Source organism: Aythya marila (genome assembly GCF_965140915.1).
Source record: "Aythya marila genome assembly, chromosome: 2".
Taxonomy (NCBI): Eukaryota; Metazoa; Chordata; class Aves; order Anseriformes; family Anatidae; genus Aythya; species Aythya marila.
In genome coordinates, this window is record NC_139043.1 from 106420016 (window position 1) to 106432085 (window position 12070).

Genomic DNA, 12070 nt, shown 5'->3' on the forward strand with positions numbered 1-12070 from the left:
TTCACTCATCTGTATACATAACAGATAAAATATACCATATACGTCTGTATACATAACAGATATATCATATACATAATAAACTGCAAAGAAACAGAAACATATTTTACAACAAAGTGAAGAATATGCAAATACTCACCAATGTCACTTTGTAGTTCTTCGCCCAATTGCAATGTATTTGATCCTTTTAATTTGCATTTAATGTGTCTGGGTTCATCAGGAAGTGGTCTAAACAGAGGAAAATTTATTTATAATCATTTTCATGAAGGTAATGACTTCCAACACTAGCACACGTGACAAAGGATGCATCAGTAATCATCCATTTGTAATTGGATTTTTTGTTTTTTAATTTTGTCCTTGCATACATTTAGAGGATCAAATCCAGTGTGCACAAACTTTACATTGTAGCTTTCCTCAAATTTATCAGATGCAGCTTATCAGACAGTGCCTGCATAACAAGACAACGCTGCTACAGAATTTTACTTTATTCATATTAACGTCTACCAGTATTTTACCACAGATCAGATCCATAACCAGATAGTCCAACCCTGAATTCTGATTTATTTTATATCTTGAAAAACCATCCCCAAAGTAACATACAATTGTCTATATATATTAATATTACTGTAAGACCCATAGTAATACTAACATTCATCCTGATGAATGTATACATGTATACATGTAAAAATATCTGTCTCACTATGAAAATATTTGTCTATTTCTTAAGGACTTGATTACAACTAATGTAGTTTAAATTTTTAGACAGTTTTTCTTTAAAGCAAAATAAATCAGAGAAAAAATACATTTACAAAAATTATGGAAAAGATAAACAACCTTAAAAAAAAAAACAAACAACACAAAACCACAACAAATAGATTTCTATTTTCCTCTTTTGTTATGTTAAAAGAGAAGTCATGCCTAAACTATGCCTCAAAAGTCTCCTCAAAACACTTTAAAACAGCCCTAGAATTTCCTTTGGTTTACTTGATGAAGTATTTCACATGCATTATGTGTTGGGTCCCCCAGAATTTGTTATCTGACAACTTGTAAGTTATTTGAGACTTCAGTTATCCAACAAATTTGTTTTGACTCCTTTTGTGTGTTTAAAGCTAAAAATTACATTGAGATCTTCAAAAATCATATCAGAATGATTTCCAGTTAATTTTTACAACAGAATAACCTCTCAATAAAATTTTCCTGGTCTGAGACTGCTTTCCCACCATAACAAGCAAAAAAAGTGCAACAAAATTAAATAATCCACTCTTCTATTTCCTTTTGAGAAGAGAAGTACTAATTCAGTCTGCTTTTCTGCTCTTCATAAAAGAAAACAGAAAATAGTACTTGACCAAAACCTTTTCTGTCTTTAACAATGCTGCATCATAGGTAGTTTACAAGCATTAAACTCTGAGTATTTTAAAGAATCTTAATTCTTTAGATTGGTCATATATATATATATATATATATATATATATATATATATATATATATATATATATATTTAATGTCTAATTGCTGCAAACTTACCCCTGGCATTAACATGTTGTAAGCTAATTACTGAATTTTAACCTACTAAGAATGCAAGAAATACACTAAAGTAATTGCAGTCATTTAGAATTAGATTAATCTCAACAAACTTTATAAAGACACAGCAGCCAAAGCTAGTTGCTTAGATTTACTAAGACTGATAAACATGCAGTTTTAAAGTTTGATTAACAGTTTGTCACTTTTGACCAAGACACCATATACAGACAGGCGTCCTGTATTTGGTTAGATTAATCTTTAGCTACAAAGTAAGATCTCTTGCAAGGCTAACAATTCACTCCATTGATTTTTCTCTATGGTAACCAGTAAGATGACTCCAAAGCCAACAACAATCCTATAAGCTAACACTTGAATAAAGTTATCAACGATTCACAGAATCACAGAATCATCTAGGTTGGAAGAGACCTACAAGATCACCGAGTCCAACCTCTGACCTAACATTAACAGTCCCCACTAAACCACATCCCTAAGCTCTACATCTAAACGTCTTTTAAAGACTTCCAGGGGTGGTGACTCCACCACAACCCTTTCGGTAAAGAAGTTCTTCCTAACATCCAACCTAAACCTCCCCTGGCACAAATTTAGCCCGTTCCCCCATTCTGTCACCAGACACGTAGGAGAACAGACCAACCCCCACCTCACTACAGGTACCTTTAAGGTACCTGTAGAGAGCAATAAGGTCGCCCCTGAGCCTCCTTTTCTCCAGGCTGAACAAGCCCAGCTCCCTCAGCCGCTCCTCGTAGGACTTGTTCTCCAGGCCCCTCACCAGCTTCGTTGCCCTCCTCTGCACCCGCTCAAGCACCTCGATGTCCTTCTTGTAGTGAGGGGCCCAAAACTGAACACAGTACTCAAGGTGCGGCCTCACCAGAGCCGAGTACAGGGGGATGATCACTTCCCTAGCCCTGCTGGCCACACTACTTCTTATGCAAGCCAGGATGCTGTTGGCCTTCTTGGCCACCTGAGCACACTGCTGGCTCATATTCAGCCGACTATCAACCATCACTCCCAGGTCCTTCTCCGCCTGGCAGCTTTCCAACCACTCATCTCCCAGCCTGTAGCTCTGCTTGGGGTTACAACGCCCCAGGTGCAGGACCCAGCACTTGGCCTTGTGGAACCTCATACAGTTGGCCTCAGCCCATCGGCCCAGCCTATCCAGATCCTCCTGCAGAGCCTTCCTACCCTCGAGCAATCGACACACGCACCAAACTTGGTGTTGTCTGCAAACTCCTTCAATGTGCATGCATATGTGTGTATATATATACACACATACACTTGCAAAAGTGATTATAGGGCTAAATATAATCAGATTGTAGTGGAATCTTTCACACAGGTGATGCTCTCATGTTTAAACATATTTACATGCGGAAAAAATGCCCACCCACCCAAGCCTACACTCCCCCTGTTAACCGACTTCCTTATTTCAACTTCTGTAGAATGATTTTTATTTTTGTTATTTTTTTAAAACAGAAGTACAGATCTACAATCCTTTGCCATCATCAATGTTCAAAAAACATATTGCAAATGGACAAACCTGACTGTAAACGCACTCTCCAAAGACACATGGTCATCAAGGTAAGTGATGAGACAGTAGCGTACATCTTTTACTGATGTAGGTACTTTTACATCAGGTAATATTCCCTGCATCAACATTTCTCTATTAATTCTGGGCGTCCAGTTAACCTAAAATTAAAATTTATCAGATTAATCACAAGTTAAATTATTAATCACTAGCAACATAATACATCTGAGATCTTGCTGAAGTAAAATACAGGTAACAGAAGCTCTCAGTGGAAAGCCGGATTTTTTTCCAACAGTGGTTAATGCTATCTATCCAAATATGGAAGTTATTCAAAAAAAAAAAATACACAAAACAAACAAACACAGTTTCTCTTACTATATTTTCTTAAGAAAGATCTGATCCAGAAAAAACATCACATATATAATGATGCTCTACCTTCGTATTCGGCTCCACATTATTCTATGGTACGAACACAGGTAGAGAGCTAAGACTTCTGAAAAGTCTTCAAGAAGGAACATGTCCATACAGCATTCCTAAATGTTGGGAAAACCCCAGATATGAAGAATGCTGAAATTATATTATTGTGTTTAAGAGAAGAGCTGGAAATTACTACCTTACTTTTCGTATTACTACCCTGAAGCATTATTTAATACTTCATTAAATGTCTTCAGCTCATTAAGGACACGATTTTAACATATAATTTTAATTTTTTAAGCAGAGAGTGAAGTTCCTAACAATACAGTCTTGAGGAATATTATTTAGAATCATAGTTTGATGTCTATGGATTTTAGAGATGCAGCATAGTATCATTTCCCCACACTATACTGCTGTTCAAATATACTTGCCTTAATTTTTTCTGCCATGGATGAAGTTATGTGTATTTCCCTTTCTCCTTCATCATACATCTGAAATATAAGGTTCCGCATGGTATCACCAGCAATCCAGTTAATTTCATCCTGATGTTTAATTTGAATAGCTTTTTGTCCATCCATACTTAAGATCTGCAGTCTTGCAACACGACTGCTAGGAAGAAGTTTAATAATCTTTTCCACTGGTGGCACATCTTTACAACTCTGTGTGGGGGGAAAAAAGACGTAATTAAGACATCAGATATACACATAAACACATAAATATTGCTCCATGGCGCTACTCTGGCCTGTTAGGTGTGAACAGCTGCCCAAACATGAAATTAGCTTGACTTATCAAAAGTGAAGTTAAAGGGTATGTCAGAATGCTTACAATGGTTAATGGAAACTGGAACTGATGATAGATACTTAGGAAATATTTTGTGTATAGTATTTAAAAACCTACAATTTCCAAATACTTCTTAAGAGTAATCAGAAGTAATGTTTCATATAGGTTATCTTGCCCCATTAATATGTTTATATCTTTGTCAGGATAAAACAAGGGTCTCATCTTCTCCAGTTGTGTGGCTCTCCTGACTGTCAGTGAACTGAGATGTACAACATAGTTAATAGAAATTAAGAGTTTTAAGACTGAAATGTTACTCAAAAAAATTAATTCCTAACCTTTGGGAAAAAAAAAATCTCAACTTCCTTCTTTACTAAGGTTTTGGGGAACAATTTACGATACCCGTTCTGTCTCTAAATGTTTATGCAACAAAGGTTGGAAGGATCCAGGGAGTAAAAGGGAACATAAAGTCCCAGAAATAGTGCTTATTTCTGAAACACTTCAGAGATTTCAGAAGTAAACTTGAGAGGTGTAGAAAAAAATTGAATTTTTGTCTTTTTATGGCTTCCCAGAGATGAAAAGGGCAGACACAATTTTCAGGCCTACGGTAATTAAAAGAGTGACTTTTGGGGGTAAGGTTGATTCATAAAAAAAAAGTTGGTTTAATATAAAAAAAAGCTTTCATAAAAGTTGGTTTAATAGCAAAATAATACAATAAACAGCTTCCAATCTTTTGTTCACTCAAACATTTCAATCAATACTTACAGGAATTTCAATCTTTGCTTTGAGCATCTGGTCTTTCTTTATATTCTGCACATGTATAACCGGACCAGTTAAAATGTTTGTTCCTGCATTACTGCAGTCCACAGAATACACGGGTAAGTTTGCAGCACCTAAAAACTGTTTAAAATGTAACATTAAACTTCAGTGTTGTGGTTTTTTATTTGTTTGTTTTTTTGTTTGTTTGTTTTTTTGCATAACTTCTAGGATTATTCCAGAAATGTACAACTCCAAAGATACACACAATTATTTACAGATATTTTTTTTTAGATTTCACAAAATCAAACGAAGTTTTTTTTTCCCCCCAGGTGATCCACATATGAAATGTGATGCTTAAACTCGGTTTGTGCATCACCATGCCACTGCAGACCCACATACTTCCACACTACAAGAATAGAATGTATGCACATGATTTATAAATGGAAAGCAGACTATTTTACCCTGTGCAAACCATTTTTATTTATCTGTCCCTGCTGAGAGACTGATTTCACTATAATTGTAAAAGTCACTTTCTTGAGTTAGAAAACAAAACAAACAATAAAAAACCTCTCTGTCCAAACAGGCAAAACCCTTCTACTTTCAACAGCCACAGTAACACCAGCATTCCTTTATGGATTTATTCAAGTGTGTACAATAGTCTCGTCTATTACTAATTTTTAGGCACTAGACCTGTATTTTCATCTTTAAGCAAATTAAAAGTATGTTGTCTAATTCTTTTCCTAAACAAATTTTAGTATCATATGTGGAAAATACATGTAAGTAAAGTATCATATGTGGACAATATGACTTAGAATGTCTTAAAATCTTAGTTAAATATTCTCACATCATGTTTTTTTCCACTTCTAAGTGCAGGTTCCTATGATTCTGAAACTTACTGAATGAATCAATGAATGAGACAAAAGAGTCATAGTGTAGCTCTTCACAGAATCACAGAATCAGTTCACAGAATCACAGAATTGAAGGGGTTGGAAGGAACCTTGAGAGATCATCGGTCCAACCCTCCTGCCAAAGCAGGTTCCTTAGATCAGGCTGCCCAGGTAGGCATCTAGATGGGCCTTCAATATCTCCAGAGAAGGATACTCCACAACCTCCCTGGACAGCTTGTTCCCAAAAAAAGCACTACTAGATGCCAAAAGATGTCTCTTTTCGCAGTCCTTTTAAAAGTATCAAAATGAAACGTTATAAAATGCAGTTTACCTTACAATGAACGATCAGCTTTGGCTGTGCTGTTACATTGCCTGATTCATCCAATACTTCAACCTGAAAGGGGAAAGCCGTACCATTTTCAATCTTAAGAATTTCAGAATCTGGTTTTACTTTCAACTGACGTGGTGGGCCTGTAAAAATGCACAATTGCAGAACAGCAATTATATTTAGGTAACCTTCAAGACTAAATTTCAGTTTTTGCTATCTTGAAAAGTATTTTAAAGCCACATTATCAAGGTATATGTGGTAACAAACACTTTAGTTCAATTCAGATATACTGATTTATGACAGTAAGTTTCTTGACACTTTCTGTCTTTCGATACATATCACCTGCCACTCTTTTGAATGAATTCAGTAAGGAATAGTTAGACAAACATGGTGAACCCCAAAATATTAATGTTGAGATACCTGATCAATCATAACATGCAGCAGTTTAATAATGAAAACCACCACAGCTACAATTTGCGTGCAAAGAAAAACACAACAAATTTTGATGGTATTACTTAGTAAAGCGAAGCTATTAAAATAAATCTATCCCCTGAATGTATAATTAGTTTCATCAATTTTAAAATAAGAGAAGGAAATCATAGATTACTATAAGATGTTTCTGAAAAAGGACCGTATCTTATACCTTCAAACGTCTTTTATATAAAACCATTAAAGCTTCCATTTGAAACTCAATGATAGAGGAACAGAAAGGACTGAAATAGCTTCTATTCACTCCTTCCTCAGAAAACAGCTTCAATAGCTAAGGGTAATCAATAAGAAAGATAGGTACTTCAGAAGGTCTAAATTGCCAAAAGCAGAAGTTTCTAAAAGGGGATGCAACTGCCTTCAGTCCAAGGTAAATAACTAAGCAGTGCAAAATACAATCTGCCTCAAGTCAGATTGTTCCACCCTGTTTTCTACATGAAGCCTTAACTCCCCATATGGTAACAAAAAAGGGAATAAACCATTCCTTGTTGGCCTAGAGAAGCCTGAGGTACATGAATTCTCTGCAAAATGAGACAGGAAAGCCATCTGATAGGTTGAAGGATGATTTTTCATCTATCTCCCAAATTAAAAAACAAAACAGCAAGAAAATCAACCACCACAAAAACAAGTAAAAATGGATAATAGCAATCATGTAAGGAAATGCTCGGTATCAAGACATCCACAAAACATAAAATTCTGGTAAAGGTGGTGGACCTACAAACTTACATTTCTTGTGTTATGATGAAGTCAATATATAACACTAAAATTCTCATACAAAATCCCATCTTGCCTTGCCACAGCATCCCCCCCCTACTATACTGGGGTAATAAATTGAATGAGAACTTATTCACAAGCTGTCTTCTACAGGGACAGCAAATTAATGCAGGTTAGTACAGGTTAATGTGCTTAATATTGAAGAAAACTGATGAGATAAAAAGATTCAATTAATGGTCCTAGGTTAGAAAAACACTAAAAAAAATAAAAAATGATGAAGAAAATCTCAAGTAAGCAAATTCCAGCTGCTAGAATAACAAACAACGCTGAGCTGTGACTTTTATGTTATTATTACCAAGACTGACATGCTGTTAGCTTTGTCTAATTTCAGTCATCACTTGGACGAGTTAGAATATCTTCAGGAAATGCTTCACTAAATGTTTTATCTCCTTGGGAGAAGAAACATATTAATAGGATCAGAATAAAGTTCAACAGAAATTCACCAAGTATTCAAATGATACTTACCAGGCTGCAATCTTATTTTAAAAATTTGTGTGTCTTCTTTCAAACCAGGAAGAGTAACCTTCAGATTAAAGTTCTAATGAAAAGAATATTTTAAATATTAACTTTAAACAAAACCAGATCATAGAAAAATTATCTCTCAGTCATGTCAATCCATATATATGTAAATTTCAAAAGTACAACCAAATTTTCTTGCACTGCTACATAAATCAAGATTTTTTCACTGCACTAAAATCTATTTTTTCATGTTATTACTCCCAGTGATATTCAGTCTAGGATTTGCACGTTAAACTAGGTTCTGCAACCACCAAAAGCAGCTATCATAAATTGTGTTTTCCTGCTTAGAGGCTTGTTTCACTGTTGTGATTTTGGGAACGGCATAGCTTGAAAGAAAGGACCTGCAAGTTCTGTGTTCACTGTATCAGCTGACTGCCAGAAGGAAGGTGACAGACTTGCTATTCATCTCATCTCGGAATAAAACCATATGAAAAACAACATGTGCTGTACAATTCCATCACTAAAACTGATCTTCACATGAAAGCCACAGAAAGAAGCAGTCTAATGCTAGTAAGTTGAACTATTCATTACTTCATTCAATCAAGCTCTGCATTCATGCACTAGACACTATCCCTTCTATTCTCCCAGCATCTCTTATCTTTAAACCTTTTTCTTCAATATTCATTTTTGACTTGGCATCTTGACACTGTACTATTTTCTACCTCTTATTCATCAGTTTATGTCTTTGACTTCATTCATTTTAATCTTTCAACAGTTGTGTCCTCTTCTCTTGTATCTTCATGGTCCATTCATTTATCTACTTCCCTTCTGCTTTCAAGCATGGTTCTATACACACTCTAGTAAAGAACTACATGTATTTTCCTCTTTAAACTTTATTTCTCACCCTTCTCCTGACTGTATTCAAAATCCTACAGGGGAGCAGTTGTCTTACAATTGCTTACACACTTTTCCAGTTTTCTCACTGATTCTACACATAACACCAGAACACACTTTTCTCTGACTCGACTGGGTGAAATTAAATCTACAGAACATGATGAAATCTACTTCTCTTTCTTGTCTATCAGTGCTTCCCTCACTGATGACTGTGATCTTCAATATTTTGTAGTTCCATCAAATTTCTCTTTCCATTCTGCATTACTACTCCTACATTTTTCCCCTTCCTTCCTTCTCCATCTTGTTCTCTCACTTTCTGCTAAATTATTTCCAGAATCCCTATTACTATCTGTTTTTCTTTTAAGATGCTGAAAATGTCTATGTTCTTCTCTGCTTATTTTAATCACCAAAAATTACACTGTGCCCTCACCGCTGCCACAAGCTAACAGACTGAAGCTGTGGGAAAGACGAATTGCACTAAGTAGAGCCGTAAGAAGTAATTTAAAAACATCCCAAGAAATAGCCATAGATGCTTTTTTTTTCTTAAAAATCAATTATTTCAAGTTTAAGTTCATTAGCATACCTTGCCCTGGTAACTATTTACACAGCCTCTAGCAGTGACACCCTTAATGACGCAATTTGTTCCTGCACTCAGTTTTTCATATTGCAATGTCAATCCACTAAAAGAAAAAAAAGTGAATAGATTAAAAAAAAAAAAAAAACAAAAAACAATACAACAGAGATCATTTTAATTCTCCAAAAAGATATATATACACACACACACATTCAGATATTCCTATGGAAATAACAGCAGAAGTGCAAGTTATTTCATGTTAAAAGTATCCATTCCATCACTCAAACAAAATCCTGAAAAGAATTACCATATTGCTACAAGAACAACAAGAACTAACAAAAATCACCTCCACAACACCCCAACCCAACAACAAGTAACCAACAAACAAAAATATGATTGGATGGCTGAATTACCTAGCTTCAAGAATTGGTTTAATGTCATCTCTCAACTGTGTCGTATGACCAAATTCATCTTGCAATTCCAAAGGAATATTGAAAGGCACTCCAATTTGAAAAGGAAGCTCCAAAAGACCCACTGAAAATTTCTCTGGTTTGCCCTCTAAGAGAAAACAACAATACATTTTTAGAAGCAGTTATGTATGTTCATTGGCTTTTTCTTAATGAAAGCCGCAGTTAAGAGGTGGTTTTCAACTTTAAAGCATTGTAAACAAAAAAAAAATTGGTTGATTGATTTTAAAAAACAACAACAACAAAAACAAAAGTCCAAACAAACATACTAACATTAGAAACAATAGTTAAAACCTACTGCCACACTCTAAGGTATAAAAAAACATAACAGAACAGCCAAAAGTTTATACTTCTGATATCAACACAGCACCTGATAATGGGCAAATTTCTTCTGGACAGCTTTTAACTAAACATTTAATTCCTTTAATTCTGTTAAAATTATGCATGCAGCATTTTTGTTTTACAATTATCCCAAGTTTGGGAGATTAATATGAATAAACAGTATTTGAACAAGATAGCTGAGTGTGTCTTTCCTGTGACATCTTGCCCTGTTAGATGGCCTCCAATTAGGCACTCCACATTAAGACAAAACATGCACATTTAATAATTGTGAAGTCTTTGGCATCACTTGCACAGAGCAATGAAAATAGGAGCCCGTGAATCAAAGTTTTGTGCAATCAAACTTTCTTGGCCTTTGAAAAAAGATGCAATCAATATAGCACAGAGCTAGATAAATATCCTATGAAATTAACAACTGCATTCAAGGTACCTTCAGGGTGTTACTACCAAGGATTTTCTTTTCACAGGATATGTGAAAACTACAGGGGATACAGGGGAACAGAAAATATTACCTTGTATTGGCCAGTTACTGCAATGGTAATGGTAAGTAATAATTTGTTTCCAATGAGATTTAATTTTTTTTTTTTAATGTTCAAAGGAAACATTAATTGCAGGCTGCCATGCTGGGTGAAGCTGTAATACTGTTGAAAAAGATTTTTTTAAACACAGAATGAAGTTCTACAAATTTTAGGATTCTCTTTATGTATCTTTATGTATTCGTTTAAAGATTTTTTTCCCCTTTCTTCTCTTGGAACTTCATAGAAATATCTTGAGATTTCAATGCCAGGTTTTCAGACATATGTTTAAATAATTGCTTTTTGGAAATGATGCCAAACATTTCTGCTGTATCATCACACAAAAAATACCTTCATGTACGCCGCCAAAAGTACTTCAGAAGCTTTTAGAAGAATACACTACAAAGAACTCTGTTCTGCCTAAAGGGTTTGCATTCAAAACCTCCAGTTTACAGAAATAATAGGAGGGTACTGAAAGCATCTACTCTTTCTTGATCTTCTAGAAACAGATGACAGCTTTACCTCCTGAACTTGTGCTGAAAACATCCATTTTAATATTAAATAAAAAGGAAGTACTGTTTTTTGTTGCCTCCCCAAGCCTTCTAAAGTTCACAGAATCATAGAAGGGTTGATGGGGAAAGAGACCTCTGGATATCATCTTTTCCAACTCCCCTGCTCAAGCGGGGACACCTAGAGCAGGTTGCCTGGGACCGCATCCGGATGGCTTCTGAGTATATCTCCAAGGAGGGAGACTCTACAATCTCTCTGGGCAATAAGCTCCCTCCAAGCATTAAGAAACACTTGTGGTTTTGTGTTTTTTTTTTTTTTTTTTTTTTTTTTTACCATGTGGATGACCAAAGCACTTCCAACCTCCATACCCTTCAGGTATTTATATACATTGGTAAGATCCCCCCGAGCCTTCTCTTTTCTAGACTGACGAGTCCCGGCTCTCTCAGCCTCTCCTCATAGCACAAGTGCTCCAGTCCCTTCATCATCTTTATAGCCCTTTGTTGGACTCTTTCCAGTAGCTTGGTGCCTCTCTTGTACTGAGGAGTGCAGAACTAGACACAGTATTCCCTGTAGGACCTCAACAACAGTCGACAGAGGGCAAGCATTACCCCTCATGCGCTACTGGCAACATTCCTCCTTAAACACCCCAGTGCATACCATCAATCTTCCTTTCTGAAAAGGCACATTGCTGATGCACATTCAATGCCCCAGGTTCTTTTCTGCGAAGCTGCTTGACGCCTTTGCATAAAGCTGTCAAGCTGGGAGAACCCCAGCATGTACTGGTTTACGGGGTTGTTCCTACCCAGGAGCAGGACTTTGCAGTTCTCTT

The 12070-nt window shown here is 35.8% G+C and overlaps 1 protein-coding gene across 2 annotated transcripts in view; it reads right to left on the reverse strand.

Moving 5' to 3' along the window:
• The window catches only part of SMCHD1 (structural maintenance of chromosomes flexible hinge domain containing 1), a 79624-nt gene that overhangs the window by 36016 nt on the left and 31538 nt on the right, over nt 1-12070 (reverse strand). For both annotated transcript variants that reach the window (XM_082753940.1, XM_082753941.1), the window contains 8 exons: nt 9824-9968; nt 9420-9516; nt 7949-8021; nt 6227-6366; nt 5015-5149; nt 3904-4131; nt 3071-3219; nt 137-225 (listed from right to left, as the gene is read on the reverse strand). In XM_082753940.1, coding sequence (XP_082610066.1) covers nt 137-225; nt 3071-3219; nt 3904-4131; nt 5015-5149; nt 6227-6366; nt 7949-8021; nt 9420-9516; nt 9824-9968 — 1056 coding nt within the window. The remainder of the gene's footprint in view (nt 1-136; nt 226-3070; nt 3220-3903; nt 4132-5014; nt 5150-6226; nt 6367-7948; nt 8022-9419; nt 9517-9823; nt 9969-12070) is intronic.